Source organism: Larimichthys crocea, chromosome IV (assembly GCF_000972845.2).
Source record: "Larimichthys crocea isolate SSNF chromosome IV, L_crocea_2.0, whole genome shotgun sequence".
NCBI lineage: Eukaryota > Metazoa > Chordata > Actinopteri > Sciaenidae > Larimichthys > Larimichthys crocea.
The window spans coordinates 1918407-1939399 of NC_040014.1; the positions used below are offsets into that span (position 1 = coordinate 1918407).

The window sequence follows — 20993 nt, forward strand, 5'->3', positions numbered from 1 at the left end:
ATCTTCTTTACTCAAACAGAGTTTTGCTGACTGAAAGTTGAGTGTTTTGATTCACTTCTTCCTCTGAAACCAAACAAAAGTACTAGTTTACAACCAGATTCTATTCTATTGGATAATCGCACCATTCAGAAATCAAGCCATAATCTGTCACCTGTATTGCTGCTTTACTTACTTTACACTCCTGAGCTCCTTTAATGCACTTCATGAAGACAACAGCGGGGTCAGCCTCTAGTATAGTGGTATCTCATGAGAAAACACCTAAAATCTATCTACATCTTTATGCTTTGTAACACGCATTCAAGAATGTGCAGTAAATATCCATAAAATCAACAAATGTTTGGCCCAAATGAGAAGAAAAGTTTGAATTCTTTGCTAATTTTCTCGATTATCTTGTTGGTTCATACAAAAGCTAATCACATGAACATAAAGGGGAATTGCACTCAGCAGCCCTCTAAGTAAATTCAGCTCCTAGTTTCCACTCATACTTATAATAATAATTATTCTAAATTAAGTCGTTTACCTCAGATCCTTTCCACTGTAGCACTATAGAACAGCTACAGATACAGATAGGACTGTTTGTCTGTAAACAAATGCTTCTTGACAGCTAATGTGCTGTTGTTGTTGTTAGAGTAAGATAAATGCCCTTTATTAATGTTTGTCTGTACTAATTCATCCATTAACTCATCTGATCTAATATAAACAGCTTGCATCCAAATGGACTTCCAGGAAGGCATTCAGCAATACAACACACTCTAGCTGGCGCTGTCAACAGAGCCCTTGGTCATTGGTTGTGTGGAAAGAGATTTGTTTACTTGGGTCCATTTTATAGCACCAGTGGTTGTGAAATGTTTTTTGAATAAACATTCATCATGGCAGAAAAAAATATGATCTTTCAGACGTGTATCAAACCACAGTGTCACATGTTTTCTGTTTTGAGTGACATTACGGATGAGTCATCTGAGGGTGACACACTGAGACTGAAATCTCTGGTGCGCATGAAACCAGAGTTGATTAAATTATTTAGTTAACCTCTAATTACTCCGAGAACTAATAATATACTGCAAATTATGTGAAAAAATGATATGCATCATCCATAGCGTGCGTGTGTCTAAATTAGAGATGCCATATGTCTGCATGTCATTATGTTGTCGCATGTGTGTGTGCAGGATGGGGCCTCTGTGTTCTGTATATTTAGAGACGGAGTGAACACACTTTGATCCAGCTACTGACCTTCAGCGGAAGCTGGACTACAGTCCTGTTTTGTGGACCCCTACACACACTCCAGGGAGCAATAATCAGAGCTTTATCTCTGGGGAGCTGTCCTACTCTGTGACCCACAGGACGTGAACTAACTGAGCATGGCCTCCATGAAAGCTCCACATGAGCATGTTGTAGTTGCAGTTCTTTGACATCACAGTTAGATGGCAAAACAGTTAAACAAACCCACCCAGATCCCAAGTATGTAGACATACATATTAATGTTTGTTGATGCTTGTTTGACTTCTACAGTACTACAGTATGACACCCTGGATTTTCCATAAACCCACAGTTTTCCACAGTCAGAAATATTCTGTACCAGCTTGTTACTTTATGTTCATACAGTGAAATATTTAAACCCATCAAATCCCATTTCAGAATCCTATTATACACATTTTCCCAAAATTCAGCCTGACATATGTGGCATTTTATGGAACTTTTGTTCTGTGGGGTTGAACAGACTTTAATACTGGCAGGTCAATGAGGTTTCGCTTCATGTTTCACACAGAACCAGAAGCAGTGAAGTACTTTAAATCTAAATTATGATTGTGGCCAGTGTGACTCAATCCACTAACCACATAAAATGTACTAATCATGGGCTGAATTTGGAAAGAGCACAGTCAATCTGCAGATCTGCAAGGCCTCAAGCTAAAATTGGCTATAGAAATAGAAACTGAAACTACTGTCTGGTTCCAGTGGGGTTATTTCTTTTCTTTTTGGCATACCTGGTGGTTTGTTGTGATTTTTTCCCCACAGAGAACCATTAAGTACCCCAAATCTGGCTGTGAATGCCAGGTTACATGAATGGCACATCTACAACTTCTGCAGGGCTTTTTGGGCCTCTGCACAGTCTTAACAGTGTGTGCTCTAATTCCTCTTAGCAGTGCACATGGCAAAAAAAGCATTTGCAGGAATGTGTAGACAAACAAGCAAACAGCCACTCTTTTATAGACGTAAAGTAAATAAGTAGTAAATTAATGTAGAATGAGAGAAAATCTCTGCTCATGCTAGAATATTCTGCAAAGTGCTATCAGCGTCCAGAAGAATTCATTCCTGTCCTTACAATTTTAATTTATTTCTCGATGATGCCAAGATCCCTTTAGGATTTACTGTCAAGTGCTTCACTTAGTAGCTTCTGTCTCTGTCTGAAGAATATATCAAAACACTTTCTTTCAGTTGTGGAGGCTGTGGAAGCCAAGTTTCCAGGGAACTAAATTAAGTTCTCTTAATCACATCGGAGATTCACAAGTAATGCAGCCACAATCATACTACTCCCAGGTTTAGAAATTCTCTTTAATTGCCTGTGTTTACCCACGGCACGGACGGGCTCAGAAGAACACAAGGTTAATTTAGAAACACACCATGTTTACATGACAGGGCTGCTAATGTAAGACTGTACATCCACTATGCGTGAGAGTTTATTTGTGAGCATGTACACATCATACGTGGTTTCATCTGTGTTTATGTCTAGGCTGAATGTGTATTTACCCTTTACAGTGAATGAACTTATTGAATGATATACTGTTGGAGAGAAAAATACTTTATTCAGCATGGTTTCATGATGTCACCAATGTGTTTATGTGGTGGAGTATTTGTGTTTGTACTCTCAAACCTCTGTGGTGGGGAAATGCATCATTCACAAGCCTGCTGTGTATACGTTATGTCATTGATCATGAAATAAAATCATCTGTATGCTTTCCCCCTCAGGTGTGTGTGCAGTGGGTAAACCCATGTGTCTGATGTTCGAGTACATGGCCCATGGTGACCTCAATGAGTTCCTGCGTCGCCGATCTCCAACCCAATCAGTGCGCACCCTCAGCCGTGCCAGCCTGTCAGGTCGCAGTTTTTCCTCTGAGCTGGAGGCGGGACTTCTCTCGTGTACTGAGCAGCTGTCAATTTCCAAGCAGATAGCAGCAGGAATGGCGTACCTATCAGAACGCAAGTTCGTCCATCGTGACCTTGCAACCCGGAACTGCCTAGTTGGAGAGGAAATGGTGGTGAAGATTGCAGACTTCGGTCTCTCAAGAAACATCTATTCAGCTGATTATTACAAAGCCAACGAGAATGATGCCATCCCCATTCGCTGGATGCCCCCAGAGTCTATTTTCTACAACCGCTACACAACTGAGTCAGACGTGTGGGCTTATGGTGTGGTGTTGTGGGAGATTTTCTCCCATGGGATGCAGCCGTACTATGGTATGGGTCACGAGGAGGTTATTTACTATGTGAGGGATGGTCATATCCTCTCCTGTCCTGAGAACTGTCCTCTGGAGCTGTATAATCTGATGAGGCTTTGTTGGAGCACACACCCATCAGATAGGCCCAGCTTCAGTAGTATACATCGAATATTGGAGCGTATGCATCAAAACACACTGAGCATGAATACCGACACTGAGGCTGACTGCTAACCTGGCTGGGGACTTTTTTACAATACAATGTCTGTCCCTTATGACTTATGTACTGATTTGGTGTCTGAAAACACACTTTAAATCAACCCTGACACTGAGCATAGAATACACAGTATACCCAAACAGTAAAAAGCTTTTACCAATTCTCTTTTCAGGGAGTTTTTGTATCATAAACACTTTTCATATCAAATAATATATCATATTTTAGTAATTTGCATATTGCTTCAGTTCAGGAGTTGTTTATAAGGAACCCATCACTCCTGATCATTTATCAGCACATCCATCAGACAGCTCTGCTTTATTTTTGAAAAACATGAAATGAATGTATGAACAGACTCTTGATTTGATCCCTGACCCCAGAGTCTTAATCTCTGGAGACATTAAGCCACTAACCATGCAGATAGCCCTTTAACTATTTTAGATCACTTACTTGCATTTACATACTTACTTGCAATGAGGACTTGTTTGATTTTTCTTTCTTTATTCTGAGCTGTTAAGCTGACTCCTAAATATTAGAAAGACAATGGGACATGACAGTTATTGCTTCATTTGAAAAACTTAGAAAGTCACCTCTAATTCCACAGTGGCACACACTCACTTTAAACCATTGCTGTTGGTTGTTTTTATAGACAAGTTGCTATTCCATTTTTGGGCATTCTCGTTGAACTTTTTTGTTTCTTTTTCATCGTGTTGTTGATCTCTGTCTTCTTTTGGTGTTGATTTTACTTTTTGACAGTGTTTGATACACAGTTTGACAAAGTAAAATACTGCAGCACTGGTATCTAAAAAAAAAAATGTTTTAAGCTTGTTAATGAATTCTTCCAACTTGCGTCATCATCACCCACAAGTCTCTCACTTTTATCATTTATTTTGCAGAAACTCATTAACTAAATTCATTCCCGTGCCTTAAAATAGACTTAAGCGAGTGAAGAATGGGCAAAATGTCCCAATGTGCAAAAATATCCTCACACAGAGAAGAAATATTTAATTGGTTCTTGCAAAGATTGAAACTCTCTCTTACAGATCAAACTTTGCTCTCATTTCAACTGTATTAACTTGACTAAGGGTCACATTATTACACAATTTAAGTACATCTCTTGTGTCAAAGCAGTTTTTGTTTCCTTTAGTCTTGTTTATTTATTTAAGAGATTAATATCAAATGAGACTTGCCTTTCAGATGAATTTTATTTCGTTTTACATATTGGCGTGACATTATGTTTATGTTATTTGTTACGTAACATCATGATGCAGATTTTGCCTCACTTACTGCTGATATTTCTTTGTATCACTTGCAAATAAACGTAATAAATAAACACGTTTGTATTTGAGATCTGGAAAATAAAATAAAATCATATTTTTATGCATAAAGTTGTGCATGCATCCTCTATGCTGACAATGGATGTTTTAAAGCTAAGAAATCTAGACAGTATCAAGGAATTATCTTAGCTTACCAAAACCCCTCTTTAAAACTAGTGAAAACAAACAGCTGGATGCAGATGATTTGTAGTGACAGGAAAAGCATATTTGGGAACAGTAATTGCTAGCCAACTACAACAGGCTTCTTGGCTTGTGCTATACCAATGATCTAGAGGGAGGGAGGTAATGCTCCTGATTGTTCTTTCTGTGATGAATCATCATCTACTGGGGCCACAGAAAGCTCACAGAGTGTCCATCAGGGAAAGTTTTCATGCCTGAATATGCTCAGTAGATTTGATGACAATTGGTCCATTTCTCTTGTTTACAGGCAAGTTCGGAAGCGTTAAAAAATCATCTATCTCTGGATACAATAACCTTTCACATGAATCATTTGAGAGATCTTAATTTCTTCGGCGCAAAGTGTTGAAATGATGGATGGCTAGATGGATAGACACCATTCTGTGTGTTGCTGCACCTCATAGAAAATAAATGCTAGGCAGCGGCTCCATTTAGGCTGCAGTTTTCTGGTGTGGCTTTATCGTAAGAGTGTGGAACAGCAGTAAAAAAACCCACATCCACAGACGTACCCACAGCAAATGACACGTGTCCTAAAACTCCCTTAGTTTTATTTGAAGGACAACTTTTGAACAAACGACGGAGCGATGGAGGTATGAACAGAGACAGACATGAAGAAGACGGGCAGATGGTTGAGACGTAACTATTTCAATTTATTGAAATCAATATGGAAAAAATGTGTTTTTTACAACTAGAAGGACACAGGCTTCTTCTCTGACCCCAAACTGCTCTACAGTAAATGCCTCTTTCTCTCTGTTTATTTAATCATGAACCTCCCTTAATACATGTTCCTTACCAGCCCCCCACCCCACATGACAGAAAAAAAGTGCACCAAGTGCTTTACCATGTGGATGCTGCAGTGTTATGACTCACCACAAGAGGGATCAGAAGGGTAAACTGAAGCAGAGAAGCAGGTTTGTCTCTGGGAGACATTTTTACGATGAATTTCTGTTTTCTTTGCCGGGAATATTGGTTCTGTGACGTGTCACTGTGTGCATGTGTTCCACTGAATTGGGTGTGTTTGTCTAAGTTTGTGAATATGTTTGCCTCCCTGTGTGTGCGTGTGTAAGTTTTATGGAGGACGCCTACTTGTGTGTGAGTGAGTGTGTCTGTTGTGTGGGGATGCCCAATGTAAACTGTTTAAAGAAAGCAGCATGGAGCTTGGCCTAGACTGCTCATCCCTCTTCTCCTTGATCTAAACTATGGATCAGACTGTCTCACTCCCACGTCCTCATGTGTTTTTTCCTCTCCTCACACCTCCTACGGATTTCTTTGTCCACATCAGATTTACTCCTGTATTATTTCTTTCTTTTTCACACTGTCTTCTGTATTTTTTTTGTGCTCTATTGTGGGCTGAGACCAGATATTTTATGTATCCGGATTCCCTAATGCGAGAGAAACGTCTCAGATGCATCATCTTCATATCATCATAAAGTTTGTGAATATCTAGGTTTTCTCCCCCTCCCCTCTGTTGAATAGACAGACTGGTTCTGGGTATCGGATGTAGGACCTGTTCGGTACTGAAACATGCTCTCATTGCTTGAGCAAACAGAGGACTGGGGGTACTCAAACTGCATTCCTCATTAGTAAACCATGCTTTCAAGATATGTTTATTTTGTCTGAAATTTTGTTTGTTTCGTCTGTGAACTTTCGTCATGAGTAGGTTCATGAAGGGGAGATGCTGCACATGCACAAGAAAGTTTTAGTTTGACCCGAATTTAGTCAGCGTATTCTCAATTTTTCATTGTGTGTGCGTCTTTGTCGTTATTTGTGGTGTGTAAATGATTTTATAGCGTTTTTAAAAGTCAAAAATTACACTAAGACAATCTTTGTGTATCATACAGTTAATGAAGTAACTGCATGGTTTAAAGGCTACTTCTGAATACATGTTCATTACCACTGCATGATTTGCCAAACAAGCATCTTTTTACTATTCTTTGTTACAAGTGCATATTAAAACACATTAAACAGTTTTTCATACTGAATAATAAAAGCTTTATTGCATGAATTCTCTAAACCAGGAGTGTCCAAACGTCTTTTGAAGAGGGCCAGATTTGACAATGTGAAGATGCCTGGGGGCCAATACTAACATTAAAAAAATAAATAAATAAATACTCTGGACATGCCTGCTCTAAACAAAAGGCACTGAATCATACTGGCATTTTGCTTTGCCTTGTTGTGTTAGTTGTTCTTTTTGGCTACTCTACTAGCCTTTGAAGGACCAATGTGTAGGATTGAGTTGCATCTAGTGGTGTAGTTGTTCATTACATCCTCCTTGCCTCGCCCTTCTCCTTACCAATGTAATGGAGACTGGTGGCCATGAAATGTGTGAAAAAGGTGAAATGGCATTTTAAAAGTCAGTGTTTAGTTTGTGGCAAACTCAGTAAAAGACTTTGTCGTAGGCACCTTAAATGTAAAAGACTCATCTCATGGTAATAAAAACATAATGATTTGTATTTTCAGGGGAATATACCCTAATGAAAAACATAGTTATGCATATTATATTCCATGTCTACTTGTGCACCCTGTGATAGCATGATAAATGTCACTTAGGATGAAGACAACACACTCCATGAGTAAATCTATGATAACTGTGTTTCCATTTAAATATAATGATCTTGAAATTATAAATGATTGCGTGGCACGTCCTCATATAAACTCTCTAGTCCATATGTGTAAAACACAAGGCATAATACATGAGTGAAATGCAAGCTGTTGCACAGTCTGTGTAGACAGCTGCTGGTTAAAATAGAAGTGTATCCGTTCTGTTAGAGATCTCTGTAAGACAGAAGATGTTTCTACAGCAAGCCATCAGTTTTTCCCAACCTGTCGTCTCCCTTCTTCTCTCTCTGTTTTGTCCCTTCAAGTCACCACACTCTTGTCATACGGTCTTCACTCATTCCACCCTTTTCTTTTCTTATCAACTCCTTTCTCTTTTTGTTCCATCTTAGCTCCTTCCTCTTCTCCCTCTCCATCGTCACTGTTTCCTTTCTTATCTTTTAGTCACAGTCAGTTCCTTCACCATGTCTCCATTTGCTCTTTCTTGCTTTAGTCAAAATGTATCCAAAAGTCAGCTGCAGATACTGAATACACACATTCACAAAGAATTAGTCAAGTGTCCCCTTCCCCAAACAAAAGCTTTATCTGAATGGACTCTCCAACATTCCTGCTTGCAATAGCATTTCTCAGTGTTTGGTGATTTATATGCCCGTGAAAAATCATTTCCTGTTTTGTCATGATAATCTCCTTCAGTGCATCTTTGCAACACATTATTATTATTAGAGATTATATGGTAATGTTTCAGAGGAAGCTGGACTCTGGAGTGCTTCACGTTCTAAAATTTTCTGAATGTCTCAGTATAAGTCCTGCAATTCCTGGAAGGCTTGGCATGTTAGCAGCTCAGCCTTTAATGTCTTGTTGAGTTTTCCACGCCTCATAACTTTAACTGGCAACAGGATTGTTGATTTTCTCCCTTCAAATCATTGACTTTAACTTATCTGCCACACATGCAGTGGGACATTTGACCAAAGGGATATATTTGTCAGTCAGCAAATCATGCTGGGAACCACGGAAAGTGTCTATATTGACATTGTGACGAAGATGTGACATCCCCTTCACTCAGCGACAGCACAGAGGAACTTCCTGTGTGGCCGCACTGGCCCTGATTGGCCAATTCAGGGAGCAACAGGAAGTAGGGAGACATATATCAGTCAGCTGGAGGCTAGCACTCTAAAGCTGTGGAACAATAAACAAGCACAGAGTGTGTTTCACACACACATACAGACACACACGCACACACAGAACATTCTTTCCTATAAAAACATTTGGCCGTTGTTGCTAGGACTGCTGCTTAATTCATGTCACACGACACAGTGACCCTGACCCTACAGTAGCATTAAACATACGCACATACCACATATGCCAGCAATACATAATGCAGTTCCTGCTTCATGTCACAGTCTACATTTTGCAATGTGGTGTCATTATTCTAAGCTTTTACTTTCAGAAATTATTCTTATGTTGATTAGTTTTTCTTTGTAGTTTTGATTTTCTTGGCAGTGAAGGCCGATTCAATTAATTTGAACCAGATATGTCTGCAAGCTCATGTTTTATTTGCTCTGGCAGATGTGTTTGGGGTCTGTCCCATTCAGACAGATTTCCACTTATCCTGGATCTGTTTGGGCTGTTTATATGATATGGGGCGTGATGTCTGTACAATGTCTGTACAGAGGAGCGTGATCTTATTTGCTGCTGAGGCATTTTACTTACATTTTACAATTTCTCTAAAAGAACCAAAAACTGCACCTAAAGCTTTATTTTGATAAGAAAGCTGTCTGCCGTAATTTCAACAAAATTTGGTGAGCTATGTCACACATTGCATTGGTCTGATTGTTTGTCAGTCCGCAATTGCATCCAGAGGCAGTTTGGTCTGCACCTGTTAATAACACCCTGAGCTAGCTGGTCTAGCAATGCCAGGCTACAATTCAAAAGCTCCATAGAATAACTGTGGTATTTCAAAACATCATATCATCTTATATAGATATCTTTATCCTAAAGACAGATTGTCAACAGTGATAATTTGGAGTTAGACCCTATACAGTAGCTGTACCAGCCAGACCACCACGTGCTTACATTTCTTGGTTACCAGTCAGTAATAAATAGATGCCCGCCTTACTTAAAACCCAGGTGGGCTCGGCTAGCTTTTCATCATTGCTCCACTCAACTGCAGGGTTGGACCAGCTCCTCTTCAGGCCTCTTCTTGGGTAAACAATTTGGCACTTGGCTTGGTGATGGTTTCAGTTCATTTAGGTTAACCAACAGACACAGACTTAAAAACATCAAAATCAAAATAGTCCAGGGATGAGTGATATCAGTCATGGTCCATCACAGTCTCAACAGAAAAAGCTGACTCCCTAGTAGCACACCGCTCTTCTCTTTATTTATTGTAATTCTTTGTGAAAAATAGTGTATGCTTTCATCATGGGTATATTACACATCAAGTGAACGCCAACACTGACGTACTATTACCTTATAAAGACATTTTCAGTAGCACAGCTTTAAATAGTTTGGGTTACATGTAGAAACTAAATGAGAAAACCAGTTACCCTGTTTGACCTCAGCAATATTGTCAAGTCATTTCCATGTCACAACATGTAAATTGTGATAAGTTAATTTCTTGAGCATTTTCTTGCACATTTCCTGCACATCCACAAACCACACAATGAAAAAATGTGTTTCCCCAATCACATGCACTTCTGCTAACAGTCAAGGCTATTTGAACTCAAGGTCTACAGATTATTAGGTCTAGCCAAAATAATAAAAAAAAGAAAACGTGCATGTCATGAAGCACATATAATCAGTCTGTATCTGTCTGTGACTCTGTTACTGACCTTTTGGATGTCATAGTAACAAAACACTGCTGGATAACAGAAAGGACAAACATCAGCAAGGCTAAATATGTGATAAAGTCAGACCCTTAAAAAACACCAGTACTGTAAAATAAATGCCATTATCATCCTACACTATTTTTGCTTTTCTTTGCTTTTTATTTCTAAAAATGTATTTAAAAAACAACAACAACACAACAACTCAGACTTTTCTCATGTTTTTATTGTTGCTGGATATCAACACTATGACTCTGGGTGGACATTCATTGATATTGGCCCGTACAGTATAGATAGTATGGAAATCACATTTATGTCTTTGTCACAATTACTTTCTACAAACTACTGGTACATGGTTTGTTAAATCTGAAATGTTTCACTTTGGAAGAACACAATGTTTCAGACCTGAATTTAGGAAGACTGGTCTTAGTAATGTACATATTATCATGCTATGTATTCACTTAAGGAACAGTTTATGGTATTAAAATTATTACATTTCTAAAGTGCAACACACACCGCCTGCATCATGTAACATCAATATATAACCCGATAGCAAACACTGGATGCACAATTCACACAAAATAAGTAGTCAGGGTACAATAGCCAAGATGGGCTAATGTGGGGAACTAATCTGATAAAACTGTTGCTTATCGGGAAAGTTTGTGGACATTAACGCAGGGAAAAAGGACAGTGGTGTATCCTGTCATCCACAATAGTTGAGTGATCTGTATCAAGACGTGTGGAATGGGGCCAATGTTTTGACATTTTGACATGCGTCACATGCTTGCAGTGTGTGATGCCCTTAAGAATGATTTTTTTTTGTTGAAAACAAAAACAAATTAAATTAGATTACATTTGAATCGCAATCGTTGGCCCCAACATCAGATGATTTAAAGTTATTTTCACCCCAAAAAAACATGAATTTTTGTCATTTGGAACAAGAGTTTATATCTGTGTATATGAGTTTGTACTTATTTAATATTTTTGAGGCTGTGTTGTGTATGTTTGTGACTCAAAAAAAACATGCTCTCTTGTGAAAACATTCTACAAAAGTGAAATATATCTCAAACAGTGACAATCTTTGTTCTACTTTAAGGCAACTGCAAAACGACGATGTTAGCGACACACAGACTTAAAGAGTAGCTTAAAACCGCCTGAAAATCTTTGTGTTTTTGCTGACCTTCAGTGGTTTAACTTCTCACCTTGCTGCAGTGATGTACAGGTGTACACCAGGACACTGTGACATCACTGCTGGGTGTGGTCAGAGGTGAAACACTACTTTTCAGCTTGGTGTTAAGTTAATCTTTAATGAGGAGGACCGGAAGGCACTGCACACATAGATATCTAGTTCTGGGTCACAAACAAGTTAATAACTGTAATAGCGTCTACAGGAAATTCATTAATGAGGATCACAATACAAAAGAGCTCATGACGTAAAAACCATAAACAAAATCCTACAGTACATTTGGACAGAGTATAACACAATTAAATTTACAAACACAAAAATGCTTTCCCTTTGGTGATTAACTTTGAATAATATATTTTATATACATACATACTGTACACATATACTTACAATGGTGTACATAGAGTGACACACTGGTAAACAAAGACATACAAAGACAGAAGTTTAGTTGGTTCGCTATATAACCTGAATCGATACTTTGTTAGAAAAATGGTTACAGTGAATGTTTGTCAATGGAACAGTTTGGTTTGGTCAATGGAACAATGAGTGGTAGTGCTGCTGTTAACAACAGAAGTGAAAGTTGTACAAACTCAAAGGCAAAACTTAATGTATTAAGTTAAAAAAAAAATCTAACAATGTTGCCTTAGAGCTTTCTCAAAATGTTTGTGCTTTTTACAGTGTAAAGGCACAACCAGAAGATTTAAGAAATCCACACCCCACTCTCAACAGATAAAAAAAAAATCCAGACTGTAAAAGAACTTGCCTCACAAACAGGGCAACATATCCGGCAACTTTGACAAGCAAAGATACCAGCTGACCTCATTTTAACACTGCAGCTTAAATCCCTGACAAACATCTTGCTTCCTGGAAAACATTTGACTATGTTTTTGGCTGTTATTTTCACTTTTCTGTCAGCCATTAGGAGCTTTGTCTATGTATTTTGGCCAAAAACTGTTTTGATTCGAGTCAGGACAAAACGTTCAGCTGGCAATTTTTAACAACGCACGTCATAGCATCACCAGACTGACTTTCAGCTGGCTGAGAATCTCAAGTTAATAGCAGAAGTCAGGGAGTGGACTTAGCAGAAGTCAGGGAGTGGAATATAACATCATTCAACACTAGATTGGCTCAACTCTGCCTCACCGTTCATGAAGTCACTTGATTAAGAAGAACACCCTAAAGGCTACTAAACCTTTGAGTAAACTGTAATACGTCATGGTTGTCAGTACACCATTAATAAAGAACTGACTACTAAAAATGCTTAATGTTTTGGTATCTCATAAAGTTGTATTGGTAACATCACCATGATCATAATCCCACAATATGCCTGTCACCAGGTTCCACATGAGACATGAGTCCAAACTGAAGTATGTGCCAAAGTAATTCTCTGTGAAGCTACAAACACTGATCTTTGGCTGAATGACACTCCCCTCAGTCAAGACTTTTAGGGTTGGGTATCCATACCACACAATCCTTAGCTGCATCTCAATGATGATTCTCAGAATGAAATGCTGGACAGCACAATTTGTTGCTGGGAAATATTACAGACACTAAAAATTCCACCTCCTGATATTAGCACCAGGAAATGGCTGACATATTTTAATGACACTGTGTTATTTGAGCTGTTAAATGCCTGAATTAATGAAATCCTTCACTTTGGAGACGTGGTCACATGCAGCAGTGCAAATAAGAAAGAAAATGAAAGAGCTCAGTGGGTCATGAATAGAGAAAAACTGTACATTATACGTTTCTCAATGTGGCTATTAAGATGGATGCAGCCATGGCGAAGAAAGACAATGGAGGGGGACTAGGATATATGTGTATGCAGATGGGTTTATGTATACAGAAAATTTGAATTATTATTGCAACCCCAACCAACTCCTACAGTGACATAAACAAAACATGACATATTTTTGATGGACATCGGTATCACCTCACCTCGCATAAAATGCGTGCATCAGAACGTAGTACTGTAGGACGTAAGTCCCTCAGAAATGTAATAGACCATATTCTGAAATGATCATTTTCCCCAATGGTGGCATGTAAAAGATCCACCTTGGGCTTTCTGATTTGGGAATTTTTAGCACTAATTCAGCCTAAGCTAAAATGAAGTCCAGACTTAACTGGACCACTTAACTTTTTAGCACCATTATCAGGTCAAAATCGTGTTTAGCTGTACTAATTAGCACATTTCACCATGCTAACAAGTTAAACCAAGATAGTACATGGTGAATGTTATGTGCCTTACATCAGCATGTTAGCATGCTGACATCAGCATTTAGGCTCAAAGCACTGCTGTGCCTAAATACAGCCTTACAGAGCTGCTAATGCAGCTGTAGACTCTTAAGACTTGTTAGCAGTTTGCTTTATTACAAAATGGCCCAAGTTCAAAGTAGCTTTTTTATGTTTATCTTTGGCTTTGTCACGGTGTGACATACTCGAGTCGGATGCCTCCCCACCATGTCTTCAGTTCTGGATGGTTGATGGTATATAGAGCAGGTTCAGTGTTTGTAATCTGCTAACATACCATCCGTTGGAAAATGTGGTTTGTACTGTAAACTATGAATTCATTGATATTTTATCCCTATTTTGAAAAAAACAGAATGACCTATCTTGTCGTGAAGATATATCATCTACTTTTTTACAATTATAATTTCATATAATTTACAGTAATTTTCAGTTTCAGATATCCTACTTGCGCCACCAGAGGGCAATTTCACATAAACACTGATGAAACTTTCACACATCCGCCTCGCTTCCATCAGTAAGCCGCACAGACATAGACAAAGTCTGTTAACGCTCACCAGATATGACCTTCACCTTGTCTCCACATAACACTGTGGCCCAGCCTGCTCTAAAACATTCGAACATCTCCCCCCCCTTTTTGGTAAGATCCCTAGAACAACTTGTCTCAACTCTTAGTTCCTTAGAGGGAAACAACTCAGGATTTCTGCAGCTCCTGAACCATTTAAGTATTTAAGTTGGATGAAAGGAAAAACTTTTGGGATGCATTCACAAAAGCTTTTTAGTAGTAGAAGAGGTTCAGTAGAATGATGAGTCCCCGCAGTATTTAGGTTGTAAGGTTGTTACAATGATGGATCTACTGCAGAATGAATAGCGACTCCAGGTACTCAAACAATACTGTGTTGAAAGGTTTTGCAGTATATTTTGGTGAGTGACTAAACATATCAAACACGTCAGCATTGATATGGTCATTTGTTAGCATTAGCAGGAGGTCCCATACATGTTTCATTTTGAAGCCTACGTTTTGACTTAAAACCCTGGAAATAGATCTGAACCCTATCAAGAAGGGTGATTTTAAAGTTAAAGCTGCTGGAGATAACTTGTATAAACATTCAGTTGCACAAAACGGCATGTGTTGTTTAAACTTTCCTTCAAACTTAAAGAAAATAAGAAAGAATAAGTTTAAATCTTGGTTCAGACCTTAAATGTTGCAACTATGAGCTTGTGAAATATGCATGTATGATATATGAGACCTTTCTTAAGAATGGGGTATCAAGGGGAAAAAGTCTGAAACTTACGATGACAGGATACAAAGTTTAGAGAACAATGGAGAAAGAGGATGGGTTATACTGGCATTACCTTCATTTCACAGATTACTTTTAAATAGTTCATATCAGCGTTGTCCATGACAACACATTTAAAACAAACAGGAAATAATAAACAACTAAACAAAAATACTAACAGCCTCTTGGAGATCAGATCAGACTCCTCCCCTGTTCTTCTTCCACACAGCGATAAAGTCTTGTCATCTTTCTTCATACTTGCCATCCTCTTCTTCATTGTGATGTCATCATCAACTGCACTCCACCTACCTAATCTTCATTCTCAAATTCATCACATTACTGTTACTTTAGTTTGTATCATGTCCACAGTCCCTCTTGACCTTCCCACGCTGCCATTTACCTTCTTTCAGTCAGTCTCTCCAAAAGAGATTAACCAAATCAAGCAGTTGGATTAATCTCTGCAACCTTTTGCCTTCCTTTATACCACTGAGTGTTCGTTGTTGTGATGGTGATGGTGCATACCGCCACTCAGCACCGTGTGGTTGATTGACGACGCTGATCGGTCAGATCCCTCCGCCGTCGTCCCGTTGACGTTCTCCTGCCGCTGACAGCACAGGATCTGCCTGAAGGTGGCGCTCATCTCCTTGTCGCGGTAGGAGTAGATGATGGGGTTCATGGCCGAGTTGAACTCGGCGAGAAGCAAGAAGAACTTTTCATAGGTGAGGACGTTGCAGTTGGCACAGAAGACGTCGAGAAGGAGGATGACCAGGCCGGGCGTCCAGCAGATGATAAACGCACCTGTGGAGACACAAAGCAGGATGGGAATGTGAAACATTGGTATTTATGTACAACATATGTACAACAACAGGTTCAATTATATAAAGCAACTTAAAAACATAAAAAGAATAAAAAACATTGGAGGTGTCACACTCTTAATGGGAGAAGGGGCTGTGAAGAGTTCACCAAATCTTTGCCTGTATTCTTGATCCATGATCCCCATGAAGTCATTGAGTTAATCCTGTTGCACTTTATTAGTTTTGAAGTTTTTCAAGTGGTTTTGTTGTGGGAAATTACACACATAATGATTAGTTGAGTTATGTGAATGAGAGTAATTAATACATTTTTTATTTACATATAAAGACAGAATATTGGTGTATTTAGCCTTTTTTTCTGCCTTTGTCATGTTTTTGACTTTGCGTTACATGAGTCACTGTTACAAATCACTGAACTTCATGTACTTTTCATGAGCCAAATGAAACACTTGGGCTGACTGAGCTTGATTTTCTTTAAGTTGACTGACTGTATTTCACCCAGTATATGTTTATCTATTTTGTATTTTCAGAGTTATCCATTGCAGTACTAAGCCCTGAACTTCCTGTTTAAATTTTCGTGACTCATGAATTTAATTTCAAAACTGATGACTTGCTTTGGACTTGAATTTTGCTGACTCACATGAGTCACTGAGAAAAAGTGATTTCATTTAGAGTTAAGCTGAAATACTGAAAATGGTTGCATGTGTTTACAGTGTCACCTTAAAATGTATCAATTATAATGCCGCACATAGGAGGCTTCCTGCCACCTGTACCTTCACTCTGAATTGAATATAATGTTAATGTGACATCTTGGATTTAAAGCAGGCAGACATCTCCTTGTGTCTCCTTTTCTTCGACTGAACCGTAAAATAGAAGAGAAGAGAGAGTAGAGAAGAAAGACACAAAAGCAATACAAAATGTCAAATGTACACAACCACTGATGTTGTAACACACAGGTGAAGCCAAACAATCTGGGCGCCAGACTTGTTTTTGCCTTGAAACACACTCACTTTAAAACCACATCACACATAACACTTAACAACCACACCATCATCAATCTACATAACAAAAACACCCAAATCACTTTATAACCACATTTAAAACTTCTTAATGAAACATTCTGACCGCAAAGTACTTTTGTTGCACATTGTTTCATACAGTTTGTGATTGCTAAGGCCTGAAGGCACCAATACAGGAGTACACAAAGTGAAAAACACCATTACAATGCTGTCTTCTAAGTCAAAAGCACACAAACATAGTGATATAAATAATTTAAATAGATCTTAATCAAGCCATTATCTGCAATCTGTGTGAAACAATATCTCCCATTTACTTTCATCACGCGGTATAAACCCACAGCACTTCCCATTTAGATACATTAGAGAACTGAGTGAAAAGAAAAATGTAGAATAACAATTATCTAATGGGAAGGAAACAAACAAATATATTTATTATTTTAGACTTTTTTCACAAACAATTTTAAGGATGTAACTGCCTCTGTTATTTAAACATTCAACGGCCCTTTTGAAGAGCTATACAGTATTAACAATAAAGTACTGTGTACTTGACTAATCACATGTACATTTATATTATATGTTACAACCCAGAAGTGACCTTTCATAAAGGACAGTCCGGTGTATCCTATGCTAAAGGAGATAACCTTTTCTGAGCATTTAGAAAATTTGTCCAGCTCTTTTTATGGCTGCCACTTAGACACTTATGGATCATTTTACTTAGTTGGGAATCTTCCTAAGCAAAAAATACTGTTTGACTGCAGCTGCTGTAGATTCTCTTAGATGCTACTGTGAAGCAAAGCCCATGCCTCAGTGCCAAAAACTGCAGTTCCTCAAACATCCATTTGAGGCAGACTCAATCTCCATAAGCCCTCATATTGAAATGTCAAACTTCCCAGCAGAAATATGCACGATTACAGTGTGGTACAAAAAAATGTTTTGTTCTCTACAGCTAATTTTCCCGTTCACTGTTCAACTGTACTGTAGTCCATTCAAATTATATTAAGACTTAAAGTTATGCATAATTTACAGTGTATCTGCTTTGATTAAGCCAGGAGGCGGCAGAGGCAGGACTGCCAACATGTCTGCACCACACATTTTGATTTTCTTCTGAAATCTATGGGTGACGTCATGCAATACTCCATCCATTCTTTAGACTGTCAGTGCATGCCACTAAATCCACCTAACTGGTCCATTTCAAAAGAAGCACATTAAAATACAAGAGAGATGCAATGCAAACTACACAATTCTTCAAACCTCCCAAGTCTAATTAGGTAGGCTGTTTGTCCAAAACACACCATATGAACATTTTCTGATGAGGCCTAAATGTCATTTCATCAATTGTCATTTGCTTTCTAGAACTGTTACATATGATACTTACAAAGATTTATGTGATGGCTAAAGTCAGATCAAGCAGCAAATCACCATCAACGTCCCCCTTATCTCTCCCTTAATGTGAAACATCTACAGAAACATAAATGTCTGACCTCCACCTCATTCTGGCAACCAGATCTCCAGTATTCAATCATCTTATCTATAACCTTTGGGCCTCATTTGGGTGAGTACAATGCATCTTTACTTCAAGTGGTTAGTAAAGTGGAAAGGGGTGTCACTGCCTCATTACTCATGAATGGGAAGTTCAGGCACTATGGCTTCAGTCGAGAGATGCTATTTGTCGCAACTATAAGACAACTGTTGGACATTACACTCTTGAGACTGTAAGACAGAGACAAAGCAAGAGAGAGAGAGGGATAGAGGGAGAGAATATTGACAGGCAGGCCTGTTATCTGTTAGTGTTTTGCAGGCGGCAGCTGCAGCGAAGGCTTGACCTCACTTCCCAGCTATGCAGGCAGACTCCAGAGTTTGATACATTTCTGAAACGGTTCGTAGCCCGGCTGAGAAACTATCTGAGCTATTTGTCTCTCGGTGAAACATCGTACTCTGAACAGGACAAATAAAAACAGCACAGAAGCATTCAGCAGTTAAGTCAAAAAAAAAAAGAAGAAAAATAGTTCAGACCAACATTATGACTGTATTTCATCACCATGTTTCCTGCCTTTAGCAACAACTGTCTCATTTTGTGCTGTGCTGCTACATAATATAATCGTGAAACTGACCTTAACCACAGCCTATATTCTTGTCCGAGTGAGGTTAAAACCATAACAAAACAACCAAAAACACAAAATACTCTTCTACATTCCTCTAGTTTCTTCTTCTCATTCATACAACCCGATGCTTCTTTAACAATGTTCCCATTCTGCTTTAAATGGAGTGTAAAATATGTATATTTCCAGGATGTTTTTAGGATGTCAGGATATCATTATTTTCCCTCAGAATGAAGAAGAAAACAGTCTTTGTGTGAAGCTATGACCTGAGCCGTTTCATCCTTAGATTCTTCCATTTCCTCTCTGAATCCAGAGTTATATAGTTGCTTGCGTTACACCCTACATGCCTCTTTATTTTGCCCCCCATAAATGTGCCTTACCGTAGCCACATAGACGAGTGTAACTGCCACATCAAGGTCACAGAGGATAAAGCAGGGCTTTTGTTTATGGAAGAAACAAACTGTTTTTTTTTTGTTTTGTTTTGTTTTAGTGAGTCTAAATGAATCCTTTTGCTTTGTCACATCTTGAAAATGCCACATGGAGGGAAAAGAGAGCATGGAAATGGAAAGTCAGTGGAGAAAAGTAAATAAACACAACAGTGACGCAGGCCTGGAAAATCTAGAAATGCGTAGAAAACTACTTTGACACGTTCCAGGTCTTGATAGAATTAGGAAGTACACAGAAGAGACGTCTGAAGTCCTTATAGTGACATATGAAGGATCATCTTCAGCTACACAGTAATTGATCTTATTAAAACTTTGCTCCACCACCCTGGACTGTATTTCAGCAAATCAAAACACGTACAGGAGAAGGACTGTTGAAAGAAAGACTCGGTATGAACATTTTCAATGAGATCTTTTGGCAGTTCAACTCATATATGGTCAACACAAGCCATCAGTCCTGTAAAGTTAGGATTCAGTGTGCATGATTTTTGTATCAATTTTGTATTCATTTGACTTTTTATGTTGAAATTTTTACTTCAATATGCCGTAATATCTCATAATCATGACTTAGAAATTACATTGATATGATTATTTGGACATTCTATCTCAAGCCCCTAACCCTAACCCTCTACATCTTTCATATATAAACCAGTCCTTACAGTCAAAACTTTAACTTAGTATCTCATTTTTTGACTTCCTGCAAGTTTTTTTTTTATTATCATTCCTAACTTTCATCCTTTTTCTTCTTTTTCCCGGCGGAAATGGGCTTCCATAAGACAGAGAACAGAGGGCTACGGGAAGAAAAATAAGGAAATAATGGGGACCAGACTACGGCAATGAACTCCACACTCCTACAAAGCACACACATGCACGCAAACACACATGCAAAAATGAGGGTAGACACGGATAAACACTCACATGTGCAGACACAAACACGCAAACACTCACTTACATAATTATACATGGCACAAAGACAGATGGAGGAGCTCTCCAACACAATGTTAAAACATTTGGACGGTGTTGAGAAATCACTCAGAAAACAAAGCCCATTCCATCCCGACATGCATCGCCTTACAATCAACATTATAATCCTTATTAACCAGAAACAGAGGTTCACTTTGAGCTTTAAAGCTCTTTGCTTTATACAACATCATTAGGAGATTACGAGGAATGAGTTTGAGGTCTTTTTCTGTCTCTGCACACCACCTCTTTCTTCAAACTAGGAAATGTGGATCTCTTTCCTAATTGAACTTGGTGTTTGTTAGAAAAGGCTTTGCTCTAATGGGTGACGTGTCATGTTTCTTTCAGGGAAAAGATGTTTATGGCGTTGTTTTTCTGTAAAACTGACACATTGTCTCCAGCAGCTC

General features: G+C 38.6%; 2 protein-coding genes across 2 annotated transcripts in view; one reads left to right on the plus strand and one right to left on the minus strand.

Moving 5' to 3' along the window:
* The window catches only part of musk (muscle, skeletal, receptor tyrosine kinase), a 28189-nt gene extending 24074 nt beyond the window's left edge, over positions 1–4115 (plus strand). The window contains exon 17 of the mRNA XM_027278553.1: positions 2965–4115. Within this exon, the coding sequence (XP_027134354.1) occupies positions 2965–3665 (701 nt within the window). The 3' untranslated portion in view covers positions 3666–4115. The remainder of the gene's footprint in view (positions 1–2964) is intronic.
* A 9450-nt stretch (positions 4116–13565) lies between these two features.
* Positions 13566–20993, minus strand: part of lpar1 (lysophosphatidic acid receptor 1) — a 32975-nt gene continuing 25547 nt past the window's right edge. Inside the window, exon 3 of the mRNA XM_010741844.3 lies at positions 13566–16051. Within this exon, the coding sequence (XP_010740146.1) occupies positions 15732–16051 (320 nt within the window). The 3' untranslated portion in view covers positions 13566–15731. The remainder of the gene's footprint in view (positions 16052–20993) is intronic.